The 22,236-nt window shown below is 45.9% G+C and overlaps 1 protein-coding gene across 2 annotated transcripts in view; it reads right to left on the bottom strand.

The window, feature by feature from the left end:
• Positions 1 to 655: 655 nt before the first annotated feature.
• Osp (myosin phosphatase Rho interacting protein outspread) overlaps positions 656 to 22,236 on the bottom strand; it is a 136,235-nt gene continuing 114,654 nt past the window's right edge. For both annotated transcript variants that reach the window (XM_077670542.1, XM_077670543.1), the window contains exons 19-25: positions 21,234 to 21,357; positions 16,504 to 16,636; positions 15,193 to 15,300; positions 10,949 to 11,035; positions 8,974 to 9,112; positions 7,373 to 7,465; positions 656 to 2,224 (exon numbers count right to left, since the gene is read on the bottom strand). In XM_077670542.1, the coding sequence (XP_077526668.1) occupies positions 2,166 to 2,224; positions 7,373 to 7,465; positions 8,974 to 9,112; positions 10,949 to 11,035; positions 15,193 to 15,300; positions 16,504 to 16,636; positions 21,234 to 21,357 (743 nt within the window). In that variant the 3' untranslated portion in view covers positions 656 to 2,165. The remainder of the gene's footprint in view (positions 2,225 to 7,372; positions 7,466 to 8,973; positions 9,113 to 10,948; positions 11,036 to 15,192; positions 15,301 to 16,503; positions 16,637 to 21,233; positions 21,358 to 22,236) is intronic.

Genomic DNA, 22,236 nt, shown 5'->3' with positions numbered 1-22,236 from the left:
AGCCCCAATATTTTTTTTATTTGCTTCATAAATCCACATTTACGCAGTTCACAAGATTTATTTCGCAAACCCCTGAAAAACGCATGTGTGAGCTTCTACTGCAATTACACGGCATCAAAGTCGACATCTTGAGACGCAGGGGCCACAGGCACGTGTGCAACGAACAGTTGACTAGTTCCTGTTGACAAAATATGTTCTTCCGATTTCAGGGTTTTGTTTAGGCCAAGTTATAACAAGAAATTCCAAGCAATCATTACTGGATGTGTGTTGTGAACTCCAACAAAGACGGTCCACTTCCATGGTGTCCATATTGACGCAGAAGTCTTGATCCAGACGAGTATTTTTAGGTTAAGTACTCCTATAATTTTGATTTACATCCAGCTTCTTCCCCAATTTCCCCTAGATGATGCAATGTATCGATCTTTGTGCTTTCTTGATAAATGATGCCGCTGATGAGATTTGGTGTTAAAGCACTTCGACACAACACTTACGTTTACATTCAGTCCTAACGTATCCTTTCACAAAGTTGGCTTTCCCTCATTGCACAAGTGCTTGCAGGGAAGCACTCTTTAGAGGGAATTACTTGATTGGACAGTGCAAAAAACCAATGGGCTTCTATTTAGTACAACCAACCAAGAAAACACCACAAAAGAGGTAGACACATGTTCATCTTTATTGGGCTTCACAAGAACAAGAAAAAAAAAAACAAGACTTGTTTAGTATTGCACATCTACAAAACCACGTCAAACCTGAGGCAGCCGCCGAAAACTTCTCTTTTTTTTTTCGTTTTTTTTGTCTGTTTTGCATTTCTAGAAAGGACCTGAGTAGACAGCACGTCGTAATAAAAACGGTTACGCGACGCGCTTCGGAACAGCTGCCCCTAGACAAGAGTGCGCCATCTATCTAGCAATGGTGCCGGTGATGAACAAACAAACAAACTACTGTGCAAAATAAAATGTTAAGCACTCGCACTACTGCTAACTATATGGACGGCAAAAAACAAAACACATCAGAACTTCGAGGCCGCACCGTTGCTTGGTCTTATGCGCAGGCCTTTTCCACCGAGACTCTCAAGCTCCCAACAGCCCAGTGCGTACACTCCCTTGTTGATGAGGATGTTGCCTTCTCCACAAATATGTACACAAACCGTATCCTTTCGCTCGCAACCCCCTCCGTCACTGGCTCTGTTAACAAGGAACATCTGTAAAAATATATATATATATAAAACTCTCTCTCTCTCTTTTTCTCTATAACTGCTCTACCTATGTTTTGTGTGTAGACATAGAATATGCTAAGCAAGCTGCCTAAACTTGCTTCCGGTCTATCGGACCCCTAGATGCCAAGGTTATTGAAGTTCACAAAACCAACAAGGATAAATGCCTCCAGTGTGGCTGTACCTGCTACGCTGTCAGCTGCCTTCGGCTCAAAAATCTGGCTTTCACTTCTATAAGACTGCGGGTTAACGCATAGTATACTTCCTTTAGGTACATCTGGTAGTGTACTTGGTTAGTTTTGAGCATAACGCTAAAGAAACAAAGTTTTCACGCAATTTGGGAAAACGTCCGCGACAGCCTTCGACTGCGTGCTTCCGTCCCGAACGTAACTAGTTGCTAGTCAAGCCAAGCTTTGGTGCGGCTTGCAAGTTTGGACAACTGGTGGTTGAAGCGGCTGCCTTTGGAAACATCTAACAAGCTTTTGACGGTGTGTTTCCGTCCCGAGCATAGCTAGCCACTAGCCAAGCCAAGCTGATGGCTTCAGTGTGGCTTGCAAGTTTGGACAACCGGTGGTTGAAGCGGCTGCCTTCGAAAACATCTAACAAGCTTTTGACAGTGGGTTTCCGTCCTGAACATAGCTAGCCGCTAGCCAAGCCAAGCCAAGCCAATGGCTTCTATGCGACTTGCGAGTTTGGACAATAGGTGGTTGGAGTGGCTACCTTCGGAAACATCCAACAATGAAATGCTGCAACCTACTTTACAATGAAGCTGCTCTCCGCCACGCGATGCAACTTGAATAAGAGTTTAAGCTCGCCGTTAGGCTTCGCTGCTAACTAACAGTGACAACTAACGTAGATTAAACAATGGTTTTACACGCGCCGACTGGTCAGCACATGAAGTTATCTCTGACCAGCAGAGAAAACGACTGCTGCGCGGACTTGTGTCGATGATTCAGTTGCCCTGGGCACCCGTCGCCGGCTCGGATCGGCTGAAGCCCTGGTGGGAGTCAGCTGTGGAACATTTGGAGGAAAAAAAAAAAAAATTCAGGGTTAGTTCTGCCTTTGCAAGAACTAATGAAGACGCAAGATACTATTCCAGGTGATTGATAAGTGTATTCACCAACAAACAAAAAAATGCTTGTGCAGGCCGGGGTAATGGTTTCAACATAAAAGAAAATCCGGCCACCTTCGCAGTTAGGATGCAAAGACAGAAAACAGCAGAGCTGGTGGTCTTCACTAGCTTTTACTTGGCTTTTCTCAGGTATGCTTGTTTCTTAAAAAAAAAGACAGTTAAAAGGCAAAGCTTTCTCCATGCAAACTAAGTTAAATCAAAGTCCACAAGCCACCCTCCTAAAGTTCAAAATCCAAACCCAGCCAATCCGAAGCCAAAGTTCAACTTAGTCGAAGCCCAAAGCCAACATTCGCACTACGAACCCAAAGGAAATGCTGTGCGCCCCGAATGGATGATAGCGCAATTGGATAGGTGCCGGTTTCATAACGCGAGGGACTCAGGTTTGATTCCAACCATGGGAAGCGTTTTTTTTAATGCTGCCATGGTTGTCAGCCGCCATGAATGCTGCCATGGTTGCCAGCATTCACTTTGGAGGATACGCAACACTGGTAGATGTAAAAACTCTGCGTTGAGATGTTCTAGGGCCCGGAGCCGTTTTGATTCAAGGTGTGTTAAGTGATGCCTTTTCTTTCAGATAACGGTATATCCGTCTTGAGCGCTGCCTGTAGGGGCGCCACTGAAATCCCCCTAGCGGCCCATTTCGAAAGCAGGCGCGGGAGTTGCCGGCCCGCTCACCACTGTCGCCGTTGATTCTGAGGCACGTTTGCGACTGATATTTTCCATTTGTATGCGTTTGAAATACATAGCTATGTGGAGCAGTCACTCTGTTTGCAAACGTGGTGCATTTACGAGAGTGTAAATGCTTCTGACGCTATCTTACTGTGGTACATTCAATCCACATAAGCGCCAGATGTGTGTCACAAGCCGGCGTCACGAAACCGGCATTCATGCATGGATCTGATTGTCATTCCACTTCCCTGAAATTTACTAACAGTAACTCCGTAAGCAGCGTTCATTCAGATGCTCATTCTACGGCTATACACTGCGCTTACGCTTCATATCTCAGATATTGATCACTACCCTGAACAAGCCAATGTGGCATAAATATCACTGACATATTCTACGCAATAAATATTCATAATGCAAAATTACATGCGGGAGTCAGCACAAATAATTTACGGCTTGGTCGTCTTGTCGCGAGGTGAGCTTCCCCAAACAGTCATCGGTTACATATATCCTCCGCTTATATTCGCGGCCGTGACGAAACGCTTTTTCGGATTATCATCATATTACACAGGGAGCCTGCAGAATTTAGCACAAAAGTGAAATCAGGGGGCCTTATCAGATACCACACTCAGTCCAACGACCTTTTATCGCTTGTGAACTTCCTTACTGTACTTCAAAAAATGTGTCCGCCGAGTGATCCCCTGTTCGTTAAAGTCGAAAAACAAAATAAAGGTGAACGCGCAGCTTGTGTGTGATTTACTAAAACAGCCTTTCTTTGATTTCGCTCCGCATTTGTACACAACGATAGTTAAGCACCCCTCCTCCCCCTCCCTGTTTTGGAAAACATCAGTGCATTTCGCATCTTGGTCTAGTGAGTTCAACCTTGGTTAAGTTAAGATGAACATCTCTAGGATTTGCGAAGCTGCACTGTTTTTTTTTCTATCTCGCACGAACTATTACATTGCTTACGGACTTGGCAGACCATTTATTTTTCCGTGGTTTCATTAACTCTCCTTGGTCTGTTCTATCAGGTGGGAGTGGGCATATATTTAACGACCCATAGACTTGGAATATACTTAACATGTCCGCAAAGCCTCTATTTCTATAAAGGGCATAAATTATTGCCAGGTACATTAGGTAATCACCTCCCCGAATGATATTTTTGGGCGACATATACGTTCAAAACAAGGCCGAATTCATTGCCCGCGCTGCAAAACGAAACCTATCTCTCACTGTGCCGATATCAGGTCTAAACGAGGTGCCAATAGAATTCACTTGCGCCTGAGATATTCGGAGGTGACAGTGGTGATATGCCGCTGCCGTCGTCGACGCGAAGAAGCGCGCAGTACCGCGTCCCCAGTTAGCTCTTGTTGGCGTTCGAGCACTCTAACAACTCTAATCAGGACGCAAATGTTTTTTAAAGTGCCCTAAACCTACTATTGGCTTACAGACATCACAATAACAAGATGTTTAGGGCGCGGAAAGGCAAGAAGAAGCGAAAGAGAACCAAAACACTGCATGAGCCGCTATCAGCTGCGCTGCGGACATCCCGTAAGCGCCGCGGAGAAGCGTCGGCAGGCGGCGCAGCGATCGCGAAGCTCGAGGCGTATATACTCACGAAAATCGATTGGCCGTACCTTTACCTCGATGTTTTTGTAGTAGCTACTGATACCAGTCAATGAAGAACATTGATTTCAAGGCACTCAAATTGCCCTTGGTCATGTGGCGCCATCTCCACATGTATTTCCAATGCAGCGTAGTTATACTAAATAGCTATTGCTACCGCCTTAGATGACAGTATGGCGATGTCTATTAAATAACAGACGGTTGTTTTTCGGTACCTACACCCACACTATCACGTACATCTGTTGACTTCAGCACGAAGCGAACGACGCCTACACTGCCATGTATTCGTTTTCTTCCCCCAGTCACTTCAAAAGCTAAGAAAGCCAGAATTTTGTTTTCGCCTTCCCAATTTGCCAACAGAATTATTTTACAGCAGACCTGTTAATGGACCCTTGACAGGAATGTTTTCTTTTTGCTGATGTCACTGGGGCTGTTACTCTCGACACACACAAATACAAACACATGGTGGTCAGATTTGTGTCATTATTGTTAACGTAGACACACAAAACAAAACTCAATACTCCATTGGGGGACAAAAACCTCCTTTGTGGGTCTGTAAAAACTCCCCAAGAAAGCATTGAAATACTCCTATGAGCTCCTATAAGCTCCCTAAACCTGGTAACCCCCCCCCCCCACCAAAAAGAATAAAACGTTGCCCTGAAACACTCCTAAAAATACCCCCCAGATTATATAAATACTCCGCAAAGCGCTTGAATATACTCCCTTTCAATCCTGAAAACCCCATATCTCCTAAAAGCACCCTCGTGGAAATAAAAAAAAAAATACTTCATCGTAACCTTCCTAAAAATCCCTAAGCATTTCTTAAAACTCCCTAAATACTGTCTTTCTATCCTAAAATAAACAATTAATAACAGCTTCCCCGAATCATCAAATGATCAGAGATGAATGTCTGCCATTTTCTTCCCATTCGAATGCTCCACTTGTACTTTCTGCTTCATGATTGCCTCTCCTTGCTAGCCTGCTACTGATAGCCGCCCGCTACAGTAAAAGCTCGTTAATTCGAACTGCGAGGGGACGCCATCTCGGTTCGAACTTATGAAAGTGCACCATAACAACATTGTACTGCAAATGGGAAGTGGTAGGGCATGATGACACTTTTGTGCCTGAAAAAGCCCGTGACTGTGACCTGCCTTTTGTTCCCTAAGGTGGCACTCAGCACTCCTTGCACTAACAAACAAACGTAGCGGAAAGCCTTCTTGAAAACTGAAGAAGAGACGGGTGGCATTTTTTATTTGGCCGTGATTTCTGAGCGGACGGCCGCATCATTTTGTCGTCATCTTCCGTAGCGTCACTGGCAGCAACAGCTTTTGACCCGAGATATGATGCCCTCATCTGTGAGCGCATCGCATTCACCACTGCTTTTTCATCGACCTAGGTCACAAAGAATGTGTCTTCCAAAGCAGCATCCGCAACGTGGGATTTAGCTTACTTTCGTTGCCAGGTTTTGCCGTTTCCGTTCTACGCAGCCTTGTGTGTAGGCTAGGTGCATTTTTCGGCCGTGTGCCAAGCACCAAAGTAGTGGCGCCGTAACGCGTGGTTCTAATTATCTGCAGTGGAACCTACTCAAGTTCGAATTAACGGGCTTCTTTATGCAAAAACATCGTTAGAGACCTTGCCGGACTAAATCGTACAGTTCGAATTATCCATTAAATATGAATGATTGAAGTTCGAATTAACGAGCTTTCACTGTAATTGCTACTTCTAGTATATTCTAACTTTTCATAATCAAAGCTGCTACTTATAGGCACAACACAAAAATCCAGCCTCTGACTGCCCCTCTCCTCTCCTCCCCTCTACTCAGAGAGAAAGAGAGAGAGAGAGGGGGGGGGGGGGGGGGAGGGAGGAAGGGAGGGAGGGGGGCACGTGAGAAACTCCTCAGTCATTCAAGTCTGCTTCCGTGATTTGAAGGCGTAAACTAGCACAATTATCAAAGACCCCTCCCGCTGCTACATCACGTTTGCGCCTGTCTCTTATTTTCGATTGTTTCTTCGTCCTTTGACGCAAATTACACCCACTAGCGGATCGGCCGCAGTTCACACGGCCGCTTCCTCACCGTAAGAGCTCTCCTCCGTGCACACCCGCGCTCGAACTCGCATGAATCCAAATGTGTTTTTATTTATTAGGTGCAGAGTACCTTAGGCCCGCACAATGTCCGTCCACGTCCATGCACAAAGCATTTACAATTGCAAAAAATCACACAGGCACCGGCAGGATTCGAGCCTGTGTCTGGTAGACCAGACAGAGTTAGTGTCAGTCGTCTTCCCATTAGGCTACGACCGTTAGTACCCGAGAGTCAAACGGCTTAATCCCTCGCCTGTAACGGTGCGGAGTACCTTAGGACCTCCCAACACCCGTCCGCGTCCATCCGTGCGCACACCACCATCAAGCGAAAATCAAGCAAAATTCGATTTGAGCCGTGAGTTGCAGCTTCATTTAGGGAATAATCAAGGTGCAACTCACGGCTCAAATCGAATGACAGTCGGGGATCAAATCGGATGCCATTTCGGGTCCCTGTACTCCGCACTCTCGCCATCATCCACGGAGTGGAGATGCTGCCATTTTTATTTATTTTCTTTGTACAGTGGAGGCAATTTTGGTACCATTCGTGTTTACGCCACCAAAGACGACGACAACGGCCACTTCTCACGTTTTATGAGACATCTAAGCCTTTCGCCTAAATAATCGCTGCGATTTGCCGAATGAGCGCCACTGACCTTTCGGCACCGAGGTGGCCACCTGCTTCCGAACCACCAGGGAGGAACGCCGCTCGGGCACAGGTCGGCACGACTGTGACACCAACGTCTCGTCTGCAAGAATGCATTTGAGGAAGATTGCAACTGGACTGGCTTTTTCAGGTGCCCACCAGAAGTGGGCGTGGTGTTAAAGACCGGAGATGGACTGAGGAACAGCCCTGACATATTGAGAACTGCGACAACAGTCAAAGGGAGAGAATACACAACTGCCGTGTCACTTCTCCATTCTTTTACCATTATGAAAAGCTTGTCGTCAAGGGTTTCCTCTTGGTGCAGCACTTTGTCATTTGCTGTGCTTTTGGCACCGTATGTTACAGCTTCGGCTTGAAACTGTCATCTGCTGAAGGCTGCTGCGCGTCAGGCTTAGGGACAGCAGTAGACTTGACACTTTTCTGTGCACAACGTTCCTTTCGTATGCCACAAAGACATGCGGGTGCCTCTTTATATGTGTCACGAGAGTTGCATAGCCCCCCTGGCGTTTTCCCGATAGCGTGGCATTTGAGACACTGAGCTTCCTGGCATGGTAGGACCATCACAAAAAAGTTCCATATCGGGTTGGTACCCATGGACACACTGGTCACGTCATTTGACTGATTGAAGCAACTGATGTACACTGAAGTTCAAGCGCACAGTGCGATCAACACTTGCTCACTGCACGTGTGCCATGCGGTAAACAAACAAATCGTTTGGTTACCGTTTCATTGTTTGAAACAATGAAACGGGAGCTTTGGCTACCTTGACCAACGTGCGCGTGTAGAATGGCTACGACAGTGCTCTGAATGTGGCTTAGCTTATGGCTCCACATGAAGTCGAAATGTAGGCCTGATGTAAAGGAACTGCAGCTTGCCTAACGAAATCAAAACTCTTGATAGTACTTGAACTTAGTTTTGATATTCATTCACCCCAAATACTTCGAAATATCAGAAATTTGAAATTCAGGTTGAAGCAAACTCAAATACTGTAATATTCGTTCAAATATTCAAACCGCTCGAATATTTGCACAAGGCTAAAAAATATACAAAGCAAGAAAAGGCACACTACCAGTCATTTTTTTTTCCCTGGTGAAGAAAATGGATATAAAGTATTTTCAGGTAGATTTGTGCACTCCGCAGTTCATAAGGAACCACCCAGGCTATTTAAAAACTTTCATTAAAAATTTTTACTATAAAAAATAGCGTGCACAAAAAAGCCATTTTTCTGCACGCCACGCTGCGTAAAATTTCATCCGGCGCAGCTATTTGAAAATCTGATTGCACATATGACAAGAGGAGCCGAATCTTCACAAGCTGTGCGAATTTCAGCCACCGAACTTCATTACTAAAAAGAACGTTGCTTTGACGAGCATGTTCCGAAAGTTGTTTAACGAGCACGTATAAAACATAGGTATATTAGTCCTTTTTGGTAAGATGACACGTCATCACCCCGCTGCAAAGGGGAAACCAATAGCAATCATCATCATCATAATCCCCTTAACTGATAAAACAAATCTGCACTCGGAGCCTGCTTCAAGAGAGCTGTACTGCATCGCCTCACACAAATGCAAGCTGAAATGAAAAACGTACCGGCTGAGGAGGTAGTGGGCGTGACGACGAGACCCTCGAGGCGCGCTTGGAGGCGCTGCGACTCCGCCTGGTGGGCGTTGCGCTCTGCGCGGAGGCTGTTGCTCAGCTGCTGGCACTGGCTGTTCAGCTGGTTGATCTTCTGCACAGCCGACAAAGGCGGAGAAACAAAGTTCACAGACGATCCCTCTTCCAAAGGAGTCGGGAACAGCATAGGTTATGACGACGGGCTATGGAGACGCGCGCAAATGCAAATGTGGACAATACGTACACATTTTTTGCAGTTTAGCAAATCAGAATTTTTCGTATCCGCAGTTAAAAATACCAAGAAATTGCTGAGTGCACGCACGTGAGCGTGGGCCTCGCGGCGACAACTTGGCAGTTAGCAAACCAAGAAAACACCTATACTTGGTGACAACTTAAGAACGGCACCGGAAGTTGCCGCTGTGCCTTATCACCGTAGCCGGATGTTTCTCCGCGCGGCGCAAGTAGGGCGTTACTGGGAATATTTTGAACGTGGCGAGAGCCGTTCGCGTGACTTTTGTGGGCTTACTATGCTTATAAACGACTCCAGTGACGACAAACAAACTGCGTGAGACAAGGCAGACGATATCACGCATTCATAGCAAACCCCTTTCAAAACGCGCGCGCACTGATGTCACGGGTCCGGCGCTTTGGCGGAGTGATACACTACATGAGGTGGCGCCGTTCTTGAATTGTAACCGAGTATAGCGCTCATGTGTGCGTGCCTCGCAACGACCGCCAAGCGTCCCCGGCACACGTCTGTCAAGCCAAGCATACAAACTTACAGATTGGCCAAAACTGGCAAACAAACAAAAACAAACTTCCAGCATTCGCCGTAATCATGAAAACACTTGGAACGAGAAAGACACATAAGAGCGTACGCCCCTCCACGGTGACGTCCAATAATTATAACTTCCAAAAAGATGAAGGAAGCTCACACTTATGACAACAATGATGGAGTAAAGGTCGTTGCGGCAGCGAAGAAGAAGCAAAGCGGCTGCAATAGTGGACTTAAATTGTCGTGATGGTGGTGAAGGTTGCGTACAGCTTCGCTACCTTCAAGTCTTACGCGTTAGTGTGAGCTTTTTTCATTTTCTTCTTTTTCGGCTGCAATAAAATTTTTAAAACAAGGCTGCAAGTTACAATCTGGGAGTGCTCACATATTGCTGTGGCCTCGAGAAGATGCAACGAAATCGCAATATTACCTTATTAGCGGAAGCGAGTTTTAAAGCAATTGTTTGTGTTGCAGTAAACCACCAAGTCTTGCTTGAGGTGGATGCCAAGGTTTGTAAGTTGGCCCTCAAATACACGGGCATTCCACATCATATTTCACAGCAATTGACTTCACCTAACCGCCAAACAAAGGCAACTAGAGCAAGTTAGTTTGGCTTTGATTAAGCAGATTAAACTTACAAATTTGCAGCGAGGGTCCGAAGAAATGATAAACTTCTTCGAGCCTTGAAAAAACAAAGAACTACTTTTGATTCATTCATGAATTAAAATATTAGAAATTCGACAGTCGAATCAACCTTGGTGGCACCAGTGGTAAGGAACCATTTCAAATGCCCGTTTCAAACACCAAAGCTTCATGAGCTGTCAAATTAGTTCCAAGCAATGCATCAAAAAACTGCTTCGATTGTTGCATTCACCAGGGTCCACAGTACTGGAAAACACGAAGATTACAGTTTTATGACCAACAGTGTTTTGTTTATTGTTCCGCCAAAAAATGGCTAATTATTTCTAGTTATCTTGGGAACTAATTGACCAGTTGAAAAATAACGGCATATTTGAAATCAGTGGGCAAAAAGCAGCAAGACTGACAAGTTTCACAGAGTTTGCTTCAAAGTTGTTTTAAGAGCAACACCCCCTCCCCCCTTACCCCCCTTAAAGCCACTGTTTTTGCAAGGTTCCTGGAGAGAAAGCATCAAACGATCAAACAGAAAGAAGTACTGACCGTCTTGGCCAGCTGAAGAGAGTGGAGAACCTGGGCGTTCTCCTCGCGCTGCTGCACCAGCTGGCTGTCACGCAACTGGAGCAGCTTCTGCACAAACAGAGGAACAACAAGGGCGCTCTTCAAAGGCTCTCGCCACAAGGCGCTCTCAGGGACGACAACCACTGCCTTTTTAAATGTTTTAAATGCCGACAGGTATGTTACTCAGCAGCAGCAGCAGCATACACCAGAGAGCAACCAGAGCTCTTCGAATACGAGTACAGCAAAACCTTGTTTCGATGCGATGTAAAAACAGCGCGGTAGGACGAAATACACGAGGAAAGGAACCAGACAGGACGAGCGCTGACCTGTCTGGTTCCTTTCCTCATGTATTTCGTCCTACAGCGCTGTTTTTACATCATGTCGACCTACCAACTCGCCCAACTTTCCAAACCTCGTTACAGAAGACACTGCTACAAGAGACACTTGGTTATAAGAGACTTTTGAATGAGGACGGTTTGGTTGGTTTTCCTATGTTCGCCATGTTAGCAACATTGCGTACAAGAGACCTTGGTTACAAGAGACACGTTTCCCGGGTCCCTTCAGTGTCTCTGTAACGAGGTTATACTGTACAGTAGAACCTCATTAATGCGTTCTCGGTTCATACGATTTCTTGGTTAGTACACTCTCAATTGTGAACACTAAAAATTCCCCGTAGTATGTTTTTCACCGGATGGTACGCTTGTCCCTTGTGCTTTTTTAAAAACTTATCAATGAGGTTCTACTGCAGTTGCGTCCATTTATAACGATACCATCTATGGCACCATCCCCTTTTGTTTGTGTTCTGCGGCAAAATAAACCGCTTATTACAATGCCCCAGTGCCGTGATATCGGATATGGTGACCGAATCTGCGCCGCCGCTTTGCCCTTGTTCCCACGCCCGCTTGCTTCCTCGGTCGTTTGCTTGTTGTGTCACGTGTGCAACACTTTGAATCGACTGGGTGCCTCTTCAAATGCGGAAGAGACATCAGGGCCGACGTTTTGGCAACGTCCGAGTGCCTCGCTGCAGAGGCAATCGTTGCGCAGATACAAGCTGCGGACAGCACTGACAGTGACAACTCTGACGACGCGGTTGCGCAGCCAACTCAGGTAGTGTCTTCGCAGGAGGCCCAACGCATGATACAGTCCCTCAGGGACTTCGTTTCCACCAAGTACCGTTTGCTCAGCTAGGTGAAGCACTTATAGATGCTCTTGAAAAAGATGTGCGCCACCTTCGTGTGCAGCAAACGAAACTGACTGATTATGGCTTCTTTTCTGCAGATAAGCAGTACATAGTATGACCTTGATCACACATGAATAAAATGTTTTGAGCTCTGTTTCGTTTTTTTATTTCACAATCCGCTTATAACAATTATCAGTTATAATGATCGGACTTCCTTGGCACTTGGATATCATTATAAGTGAACTAGACTGTACAATGAAGCACGATTTGTGCTCATTTACGTGACAAAACTTCAAGGTTTTTCAAAAACTTTCAAGGCTCTCTGTGTGGATTTTTTCGGACCAGATGGCACCGTAGTAATCTAAGTAGGTCTGATGTTCAAAGGAACATGGTGTATTGAAATGAAGGGAAATCGCCGCAAAAGAGAACGCTGCAAGAGACACTACTTCGACAAGGGGACTTTCTGACATCAAACCCCTCATTAGAACAATGGCTCTAGTGTCATTTCCCTTTTTTTGTGATTTCCCATCATTATTTGTTTAAGGGGGGACGCGGCTTTCAACTTCGGAAAAATGACCAAAACATCGTTTTTTTGAAACCCACATATTCGGCTTCTATGTTTCCTATTCTGTGCGTCTGCAAAGTTTTTACGCTGAAAAGCGTCGCAAAGTGGCATAAAAAAATACTTTTGTCAGGCGCGGTGACAAACTATCAGCGCAAAAGGGCGAAAAAACGGCAATTTTCGGAGCGCTCTATCTCCGCAACGGTGCTACCGGGCGCGGCCATTTTGATATGGTTAGATCGGCCGAGCGATCGTCTTTCCGGTTCTGCTCGTCTCTTTTATCTTCGTTCATTCACAAACGCACAAACGGCAGAAAAGAAACGACGCACAAACGAAGCTAGAAATAGATGCTGAAGCGCTATTGGTCCCCGGTCGGGGCGCAGACCGTCGACCCTCCTGATTGGATGTTGCGGGCGCAACGCAAAATGGCGGCCGCCTGAGCTGCGTAGCGAGTGGATTGAGTTCATTTTCGCCGCTGCGCTCGGACGAGTTTCTGTTCCATCTGTGGTGTTCAACACGGACGTTATCGCGATGGGAATGCCAGAGATAACGAGCCGGATTACGGGAAGTTGTGTGGCTCGAAAGGCGGAGGTCATCGAACGCTTCGTGGGGCGCGTGACTCTACCGTCGCCAGACCCCGGAGGGTGACGCGGTGTGCGCGCTTGCGATAGCGGTTCGTGAAGTGAACTTTTAGTTGGATTTGCGATGTTTACACGCTTAGTTATTGCTGTGATTTGATTGTGGGCTCGCTAGCCTTGGGAAAGAAACAGTCGACGCGTCAAACGCTGCGGCGCGCACGGCATAGCCGACGCGCATTGGAACATCACATGACTGGGCAACCGGTTACGATTGAACGCCAGTAGTTGTAATTAATGCCTGCGACGTTAGATTTAATCTTAAAAGGGACCTGACCAGCCATATCAGGTATAATCAAAGCTCGATATGTTGCGGTAAGCGTGCGCTGCGATGCGCGCGAGCCATATCGCCTTTCTTGCGCAACGTTTCCCGTGCACTTGTAATTTTCATGCAAACTGGTTTGAGTTAGTAATATAGGAATAAAAATATGCTCTCTGCGTTAAAAATGTACGTTACTGTGGCAGCATTTAACAGTGATTTTTTTTAGGGAAATTATTGATACCATTGCTCAGGGCATACTGGCTGTGCTGCGAGAAATATTGGATGCCTTGAATGTCAAAAGTAGTAAAAAAAATATGCTCTTGCATTGAAGTTGGGAGTTATGCAGAATACTCTACCAAGCTTCAAAGTAGCTCATTTTCATCCTTGTGGTATGCAAACTTTTGGCAATGAACACCTGCACATTAGTACTAAGTTGCTGTGCCAGGCAAGATAAAACATAAAAAAAGCCAAAAATGGTCAAATTTAAGTAAAAAAAATGCTTAACTTGTTGCCATGGTGACAACACTGCAAAAGGAGGTTGTCCAGTGCGATACAGCCAACCAACTAACCATACTTTGCATTGAAAGCCCATTGAAACCCATCTCCCCTCCGTTTGGTTTGCAAAGGGGGTATGTACTCTTCACGGAGGAGCTGAAAATGATGTTTTCTGGAAAGAGAAAGGCTGTAAAAGGCACTCCAATTTCAAGGCAAGGCCTTCCAGAAGCCCCATGTTCAAAAGGACATGAAAGGCTACAACCGTGACGACTTCTGATATGTGAAACCTATGTTGCAACTTCGGAAGCCGTTTTCTCAAAACGTTTTTTTTTGCCACCTGTTTCGCTTGTACCAGGGATTTCTTCATGACCGCTGGGTCTATTTTGATTCCGTTTCTTGCATTACATTCCTTGATGAACTGTTCAGGTCGTGACACTTTTGGTTTTCCAGATTTGTTTTTTGTGATTTTTTTATTCAAATAATCGTTCACAGTTGACATGCCTGTTGCACAATAACCTCTAAAAAAAATGAAAACTAAAAAACATTGTGTTGTAAAAAAAAAATTCTAAAACTGTCACGACCTCGTCCATTCATTTATAATGCAAAGCACTTCGAACAAGTTTTCTATCGTGTTTTATAAGCCGCTCAAGCTCGGTACAAGCGGAACAGAAAGAATATTTCATACATAAAAAAGTTTTCAAAATATTACTTTGAAATTTTTATAGTGTTATCACAGAAGCATTTCCAGTTGCTGTGCCAATTTTCATCAAAATCCACAAAGAAATAAAAAAGTTGATTTTGAAAGCCACGTCCCCCCTTAAGTTCAACGATTAAGTGCATTCAGTATGGTACAAAATGCAAACCTTTATTTATTGAAGGAGAACAATTAAAGAACAAACATGCACTCGGGCCTTGCACAGCGTCGCATTGCTTCAATGTTGAGTAAAGAGGAAAATTTGAGAAATCTAAGGATTTTTCAAAGGTCTGCAATAATTCAAGGTCTTTTGAGGCCTCGAAAACAAAGCTTTTAAAATTCAAGGGTTTTCACAAGGTTTTCAAGCACCCGCAAAAACCCTGATGGGCCATTCGTACCTCGAGTGCCTCGGGCGAGTTGTCGGACGACACCGCCTGTTCGTGCTGGAGGATTTGGAGGCCGAGGTGGGATGCCAGCTGCTTGTTCCTGGCCAGGAGGTCCAACACCTGCGTCACGACAGGATCACATCAGTCGGAGTGAAACAGGCGGCCACAACTCGCCTACATTCCCATTTAGGCTCACCTTATATAGTGCCACGAACCATGCCTTCTTAGTTGTTTATTTATGTTGTTATTAGCCCGTGTCTTGGATTCGCTAGGCTAGGCTTGGCTACCTTATCTTGTGCTCTACGGAAAGCACGTTTATCCTTATTTCTTCGCATGCCCTATCGGCAATCTTGATAGGAAAGAGTGAAGCTTTTCGGACGCTTTCATAGGCTGTACTTGTGTCATCAATAGTGTTCTCAACCTAGTCCGATGCTTCCAGAAACAAGACCAGAACAGATAAATGCGTGGAAAGCAAACGAAGCGGAATTCCATTCGCCGATGATCACCTGTGTACGTCACTGTATTGACTGCTCCTTCACAGCTTGTATTTTCTTTAGATTTTTTTCGCGGGGCACAAATTCGCTCCAATAAGCCTTGTTTACTGAAAGAACACTGCATCACTCTTGACTTCGTGACAATAGCCGCATACATTACATATACGTTTCTTTCCTTTCTCTTGAAAAAGGAGCCTGCTATCGCTTGTTAATGCTCTGCTCTGCAGTGCAGTGATGCCTGGCATTTGAATGGCAAGGGTGTGTTGACAAAAGTTATAAGAAGACAACGGGCTATGCGAGTGAAACTCTAGTCATCGAAAGTTATAAAAGGCAGTGCTTTCTTTTTGTTTTTGACTTTACACACTTCATTGTAACAAAATTCGAAAGCAGCAGCAAACTATTCGGGCGAAAGAGCAACCCACACTGCAGTGAACCCCATAAAATCACTTTTTTTTTTTTTTTCACTTTATTGTAGACGCCTGTTTTATTGTATGCACAGGTTTTGAACAGACATGTCCATGGGGACCCTCAATTTTTTTCATTACACTCAATGTTTCATTACAGGCTGTCTCGTTGCAATGAAGTCCAACTGCATTCCATAGGATTTCCACTTTGCATTGCTTGGATTATGTTCAGCAAACTTAAAGTGTGCTTAGATTGCTTGGCGCAGAACCACACATCCCACAGTGCACATTTTCCCCCCCCCCCACAAAGGGAACAATGCAGCCTAATCCTGAATATTCACAAAACATCCCGCAAGTCCATTTCGCCATCACAGAAAGACGACGAGCCAAAGGAGGGAAAGGGAGTCCTCCGAAGTCCGCCCCACCTGGTAGTTGGCCTCCTGGAGCTGCTGCCCGGCCCTCTGGAGGCGTTCCTCGAGGGAGGCCTTCTCGAGGCACTTGAACGAGTACTTCTCCGACAGGGACAGGATCTCCTGCTTGATCAGCTCACGCTCCTCCCTGAAAATGAGGGGAGGGGTCACGTTTTACGCCAATTACGGCATGGAAAAGGAAAACGGGTTTCAAGCTTATTCAGGATACATTTCGGATTCAGATTCTGGGCTTTAAGGGGGACGAGGGTCTTAAAACTAACTTTTTTATTTATGGGTAGAAACTTATGAAAATTTGCACACTGATGTGCTTTTCTCTGTAGATTTCAAATATGCAATTATATTTGAGCTGGTGCTGTTAGTTCAAAAGTTATCATACAAAGTCTAAACCGCAATTAGGTAATTTCTTACGCAGCTTTAATGAACTTTCGCATTGCATTTTGTCGCTTTTAATTACATGAATGGATAGCCAGAGAGTTCCCATACCCGATGACATTCTTCGTTTTTCTCTAAAGTCACGGCATCCTAAAAAAATATGTCAAGTACAAAAAATGGCAGTATTGGATATTTTGGCTCATCAAAATAACTGCAAGTCATCATTTATGCGTAGCCTAAACAGAAAAACTAAGAATGTCATCGGCTGCCTCAGGCTGTACTGAAAAAAATGGTACCAAGATTGACCTTATGAAGCAAAAACAAGTTTCCAAAAAGCTGCGTAAGGCTGAGGGAAGTGACCAAAAATATGAAACTGAGAAAACTGCATTTGAAGTTTGGCCATGTGTTATGAGATGAACCATCAGTAGTGTAGCTTCAAAATTTCCCAGTAACAAAGACATGTTCTTCCCATTTTCAAATCTGTCTTTGGATTCCAAAAATGTCAACTAGAACTGGAGATACAAAAGGCCAAGTAACGGACCCCAACAGGAATTTAGCAAAATTTATCGACTTCGAATCTGTTGGCATTTTGTTAGCGTTGTGAAATCTGGTGGTGTCTTGCTGGCGTCGTGAAAACTGCAACAGTCCTTCGTGAAGTGCCATCATCTATTACAGTGCACTGTGGTACCCAGAATATTGTGTACGGCAAAAGTGTGAGGGTGAAACTTGCTTTAGGTGCCCCCCTTTTTTGTTCTTTGGTGAGGCTATTTCATTCGCGGTTTTTATGCTGGAAGTTTGAGAGGATACAGGGGTGGGACACTGCGCAGTGCGTTTTCCGCAAATGCATCATGTTGTTGGCCCTCAAAAGAGTCTTTTGGGGAAAATAAATGTAGCTGGAAGGCAAACTTTCTTGGCCTCAGGGGATAAACCCATAGACGCCTTTTTCCTTCAAGCCGTGCATGGTGCGGCTATCTCCATCGGACATCACGGTTGTGTACTGCAGCCCATTCTTGGAGAGCGAGCGCTTGAACATTATCAGGGCTGCCTCTACCTCCATGCGTCCTGCACCACAGTCAATGTTTCGCTGACACTCATGGTCTGCCAGCCAATCTTCGTAGCCCTCATCTGAAGCTTTGGGTCTGATGGTGCAACCTAAGCAAAAGTTAGAGAGGACTACATGATCAATCACCAAGCCGGTGTACACTCCAATGATGCAGCCCACTCCAATGTGTGACAACCGTCCCTTTGTCATCCACGTGCCATCAAACATATCATCTATGTTGTTTGGCGGCTGACCAAGGTGTACAAGTCCTTGATGGCACGCACACTATCAGCTTCAGAGGCTGCTGCAGTGTCCTCGCAAACCTGAACCACTTTCCTCAAGTGCGCTTGGAATGTCTTGTGGTGCAGGCCTCTGTGGGACAAGTTCATACCAGCACAAAAATCTGAAAGAGCAGTCACCCCCTTCCCCATGCTTTGAATACTTTTCAAAGCCCTCATATTCACTTCAAAAAGAGTGATATTGCCAGATCCTTCGGTCCTTGGCGAGGAAAAACGTTCCACACGGTGTTCACAAATCGAGCACGTCACCTCGAGCTTCACGGCGAGGCCGTACTGCCGGTCAGGCTTCCTCAAATCCGGCGCCGCCAGCCCGCACTTGCCGCACCTGACGTGCGCGAAAAGGTCCTTCAGCATTGCAAAATCCACTAAGACAAAATCTATGCCGGATTCTTCCTCTGAGTGCGCCAAATCCACTTCAAGGAGGTCGAATTTCCGCTGCGTTGCTGACTTAGTCTCCGTTCCGCGCTTGACCTCGTCCGCGTGTTCCGTACGCGCGGCGATCTCCTCCGCCGTGTAATACCTCGTGTCAAGCCGGCAGGACGTGCTTGGACCAGGTATGGATTCCGGAGGTGGTTGGTCAGGCGATGGGGCAGGCGAGGCAATACGAGGCGGCGAACGATTCTCATCCGGCGGAGTCGAGCGGCCCGAAGTCGCACCACGCGACCTTGGGATAGGCGGACGACGCTTTCGCTTCCCGTGCGCATGAAGGGTCGTCTTCTTCAAACGTACGTCTCCTGGCATCATTCACGAAAGTACGCGATGGAAGAATTAGAAGAAACTGTAAAAAAAAACTGCTCTAAGCGAGCGCTGCGCCAGAAGAGCGGACTCCGTCAGACGCGCGTAGCAGACGCCATGATGGCGACCGCCATGACAGCAGTCGCGCCGACCAATGGGAGGGGTCGTATGGCGAACTCAAACCGCGCGCGCCCGCTCTAGCCAATCAGCGGCCGAGAAGGTGCCTTCGGAAAACTGGCAAGGCCGGTCGTTCTACTCAAGCGACGCCATTTTGAGATATCGCAAAATGCGCACAAAGAAACAAGCTTCAAAACAAGACCAAGATGGCGGCGATCGGTCGGCTGCTTCGCCCGCGGGGCGCGCGGGAATTTGAAGCAACTTTTGCCCAATTCTGGGCATTTCGTGGCCCTCGAGGCGTTTCAAAACATGATTTTAGAGTATTTCCCGATGGAATTTCGCGTTGATATTTTGAAGGCAGGTGCTTGAAGGTACAATAATTCCAAAAATTGGATTTTCTCAAAATCGATATTTTGGCCATTTTTGACCATTCTAAGACCCGCGTCCCCCCTTAAAGGGACCCTGCAAAACTTTTCTAAACTTTTTTTGAAATCTTAAATTCTTGCAGAACGTAGTCACCCAACACATCCAGTACTTAGATTACGGGGTCGCGAAGTACTTCAGCCAAAAATTACTTCTCTATGACCATCAGATAATTTGCAAACTCGTTCAAAAGATTTTGCTCTCTTTCCCGATCTTGACGTTCTTCGACGGCTCGAATTACGTCACTAAGGCTGTGTAGCGGCTGTTGGCCGGTTTTCCTTCAGTTGCAGCAATGGACGTGTTTCGATAGCGTCCTTAAAAAAGCCACAAAAACAAAGCAGAAATGGAAGGCGTCTCTGGTGCGATGAGCAAATCACGCAGTTCTGCTCCGTGCTGGTGATAACTATAGCTTTCGCAGTGGTTCCAGACGTGACGGAAGGAGTGAAAGCGCTTATCGAAAGTGTTGCAGGGTCCCTTTAACGCGCAAAGCTACCCCTGCATATGGGCTGTGAGGAAGGTGCACTGTAGTGGAGGGCTGCAGATTCATTTTGACCACCTGAGCCACTGCAGTGGTTGGAATCCTTACGCTATTCTCAACCAGAGCCACTGCAGTGGTTGGAACCCTTACGCTATTCTCAACTTCACCAGAACTCTATTAATAAACTCTGCAGATAAGAGACCGTGAATACAACTACTCTTCCAGCTTCTCTCAAAGAGGTGCCAAACACTGAAGGACGGCTGAGCTATTAAACTGACTCTGTTCCAAAAACACAATAAAACAATGAAGGAAGGAACTGCAGTGGTCTTGAATTTCACAACTCCAAAAGTTCTGAGCGGGCACACAGAAGTTCATTTTAAGGACACGAGGAAGAAATTTGTGGGCCAGCCACAGGAAGGAGTGCAAATTCCAGCGTTAGCTGAGATTACTGCCGGGATTATTGGTTGCCTGATGCAGACAGCCTCCTCAGTTTCTTTACTTTCTCACTGACATGGAGCCCATTAAATTGGTTCTTTTGGTTAGCTGTTTGAAGAACCATCCTTTGTTTGATCCCCCTCTGCGAGTGTGTAAGCGCGTACAAGAACTCAGGCATGCTCAAATGGGACACATACAATGGCTTCATGATGCTTGCAACAACCACACACACTGCGATAGCAGTAACTCACTGTTAAAAAACCATTAAAGCTGTTCCACTCAGTGTGAAAGCTGTCGGAAGTGCAGAGCAGTCAACCGCTGTAATGGGCTGTAGCGCCGTTATCCGCTCACTGCTACCACCCAACGCAATTCAAATTTCCCGCCTTCGCAGTGTTCGCGCTCCGCCTGCCTGAAGCTGTGCCAGCGGGAGTTTTGTTATTTTTGTGCTTGCTTTTCCTCCCTTACATGCCAGCGTTGCATTGCCAGTTCTTTTTCGCTTACTATTGTAAAAACCAGCCCAACAAGCGTTCCCAACTAAATGAACGCGGGTGCTGCCGGTTAATTGCGTTTATTTTGCCTCAAACGTACCTGTAGTTTTCATTGTGCTAAACAACGGGGAGATGTATGACAAGCGCCAGCGGTTCACGAGTTTTGAACGTTCATGACTGTATAAATCGCTTGGCTTTCGAAGCCTCTGCATTACGCCGCGACGACAGCTGCTACAACAGAACGCCGTGTGGCTCTACTTGGGTCCAGCAAGCGAGCTAGAATGATAAGACTAGCCCCTAAAGTGCTCTGCACTTAAAAAGATGCCAGAACGTACTGGTGTTCTCGGTGAAGGCACTCGGCGTCCCGTCCGTGTCGCATGCGCTGCGCGTAGTCCTCCTTGAAGCTCGAGATCTCCCGATGAAGCTCCTCTTGATGAGCTCTCTGCATTGCGTTGAGAGCTGCAACAGGGCACAGGAGGAGGAGAGGGAGGGAACAGGGGATCGATCACAAGCTGATTTTGGAACGACACAAGTACGCAATGAGTGCTGCAGACGCAAACAAACAGGAAGAAAAAAAAAACTGGGCCCATATCTTCTCACGTGACTTCAAATGTCATCAAAAGACGATAGCCATCTGCCACTCCTGCCAAGTAAATGCATCTCCTGTACCTCTGACCTCCCACGATAAACACATTGCGGGTTTGCTCAAGTCAATTCAATTTTTTTGTGCTCCACTGCTCGTGCGCCATCTACTGGAACCTTCCATTACTGTTGGCCATGGGGTCTCGGCTCCGGTGTGAGCCCTTCTTGTATTTTAGGCCAAAACGTTGTTTTCAACGCGTGTTCTTAATTTACTATCGCAAGAACTTACACCCACATCTATGTTAAATTAGAACAGCAGTGCCACTATCAGTTCTGCATTTATGTTTTACTTCAACTAGGCCTACCGTATTTTCCCGTGTATAACCAGCCCCTCCTTGCATACAATCCACAACACCCCCCTTTCAGCCCAATGAAAAAAAAAAAAAATCCTCGCGTATTGCCCACACATTTGATACAGGAAAGGCTGCACCAAAGCTACTGTTCAAGCAATATATCACACACTATGTACACAGAAAAAACGTACATTTAGCAAGTACAATACACTGACTGCAAGGCAAAAGTCACAATTCACTCATAAAATTCAGTTTAAGTTAGAGTGCGCTCGTCCTTGTTTTTTCTTCCTTGTCCTTGTATGTTTTGTGCAATCGCTGCCATGGAAGGCTTATTCAGTGTTACTGCGTAGGAGCTTTGAGTCACAACGCGCATTGCCGTGAAGCTGCACTAAAGGACTGCACC

The sequence above is a fragment of the Haemaphysalis longicornis genome, unplaced genomic scaffold (genome assembly GCF_048455015.1).
Source record: "Haemaphysalis longicornis isolate Haplotype H1 unplaced genomic scaffold, Haemaphysalis longicornis Haplotype H1 scaffold_5, whole genome shotgun sequence".
Lineage (NCBI taxonomy): Eukaryota > Metazoa > Arthropoda > Arachnida > Ixodida > Ixodidae > Haemaphysalis > Haemaphysalis longicornis.
This window is presented reverse-complemented; position numbering and strand designations above follow the sequence as displayed.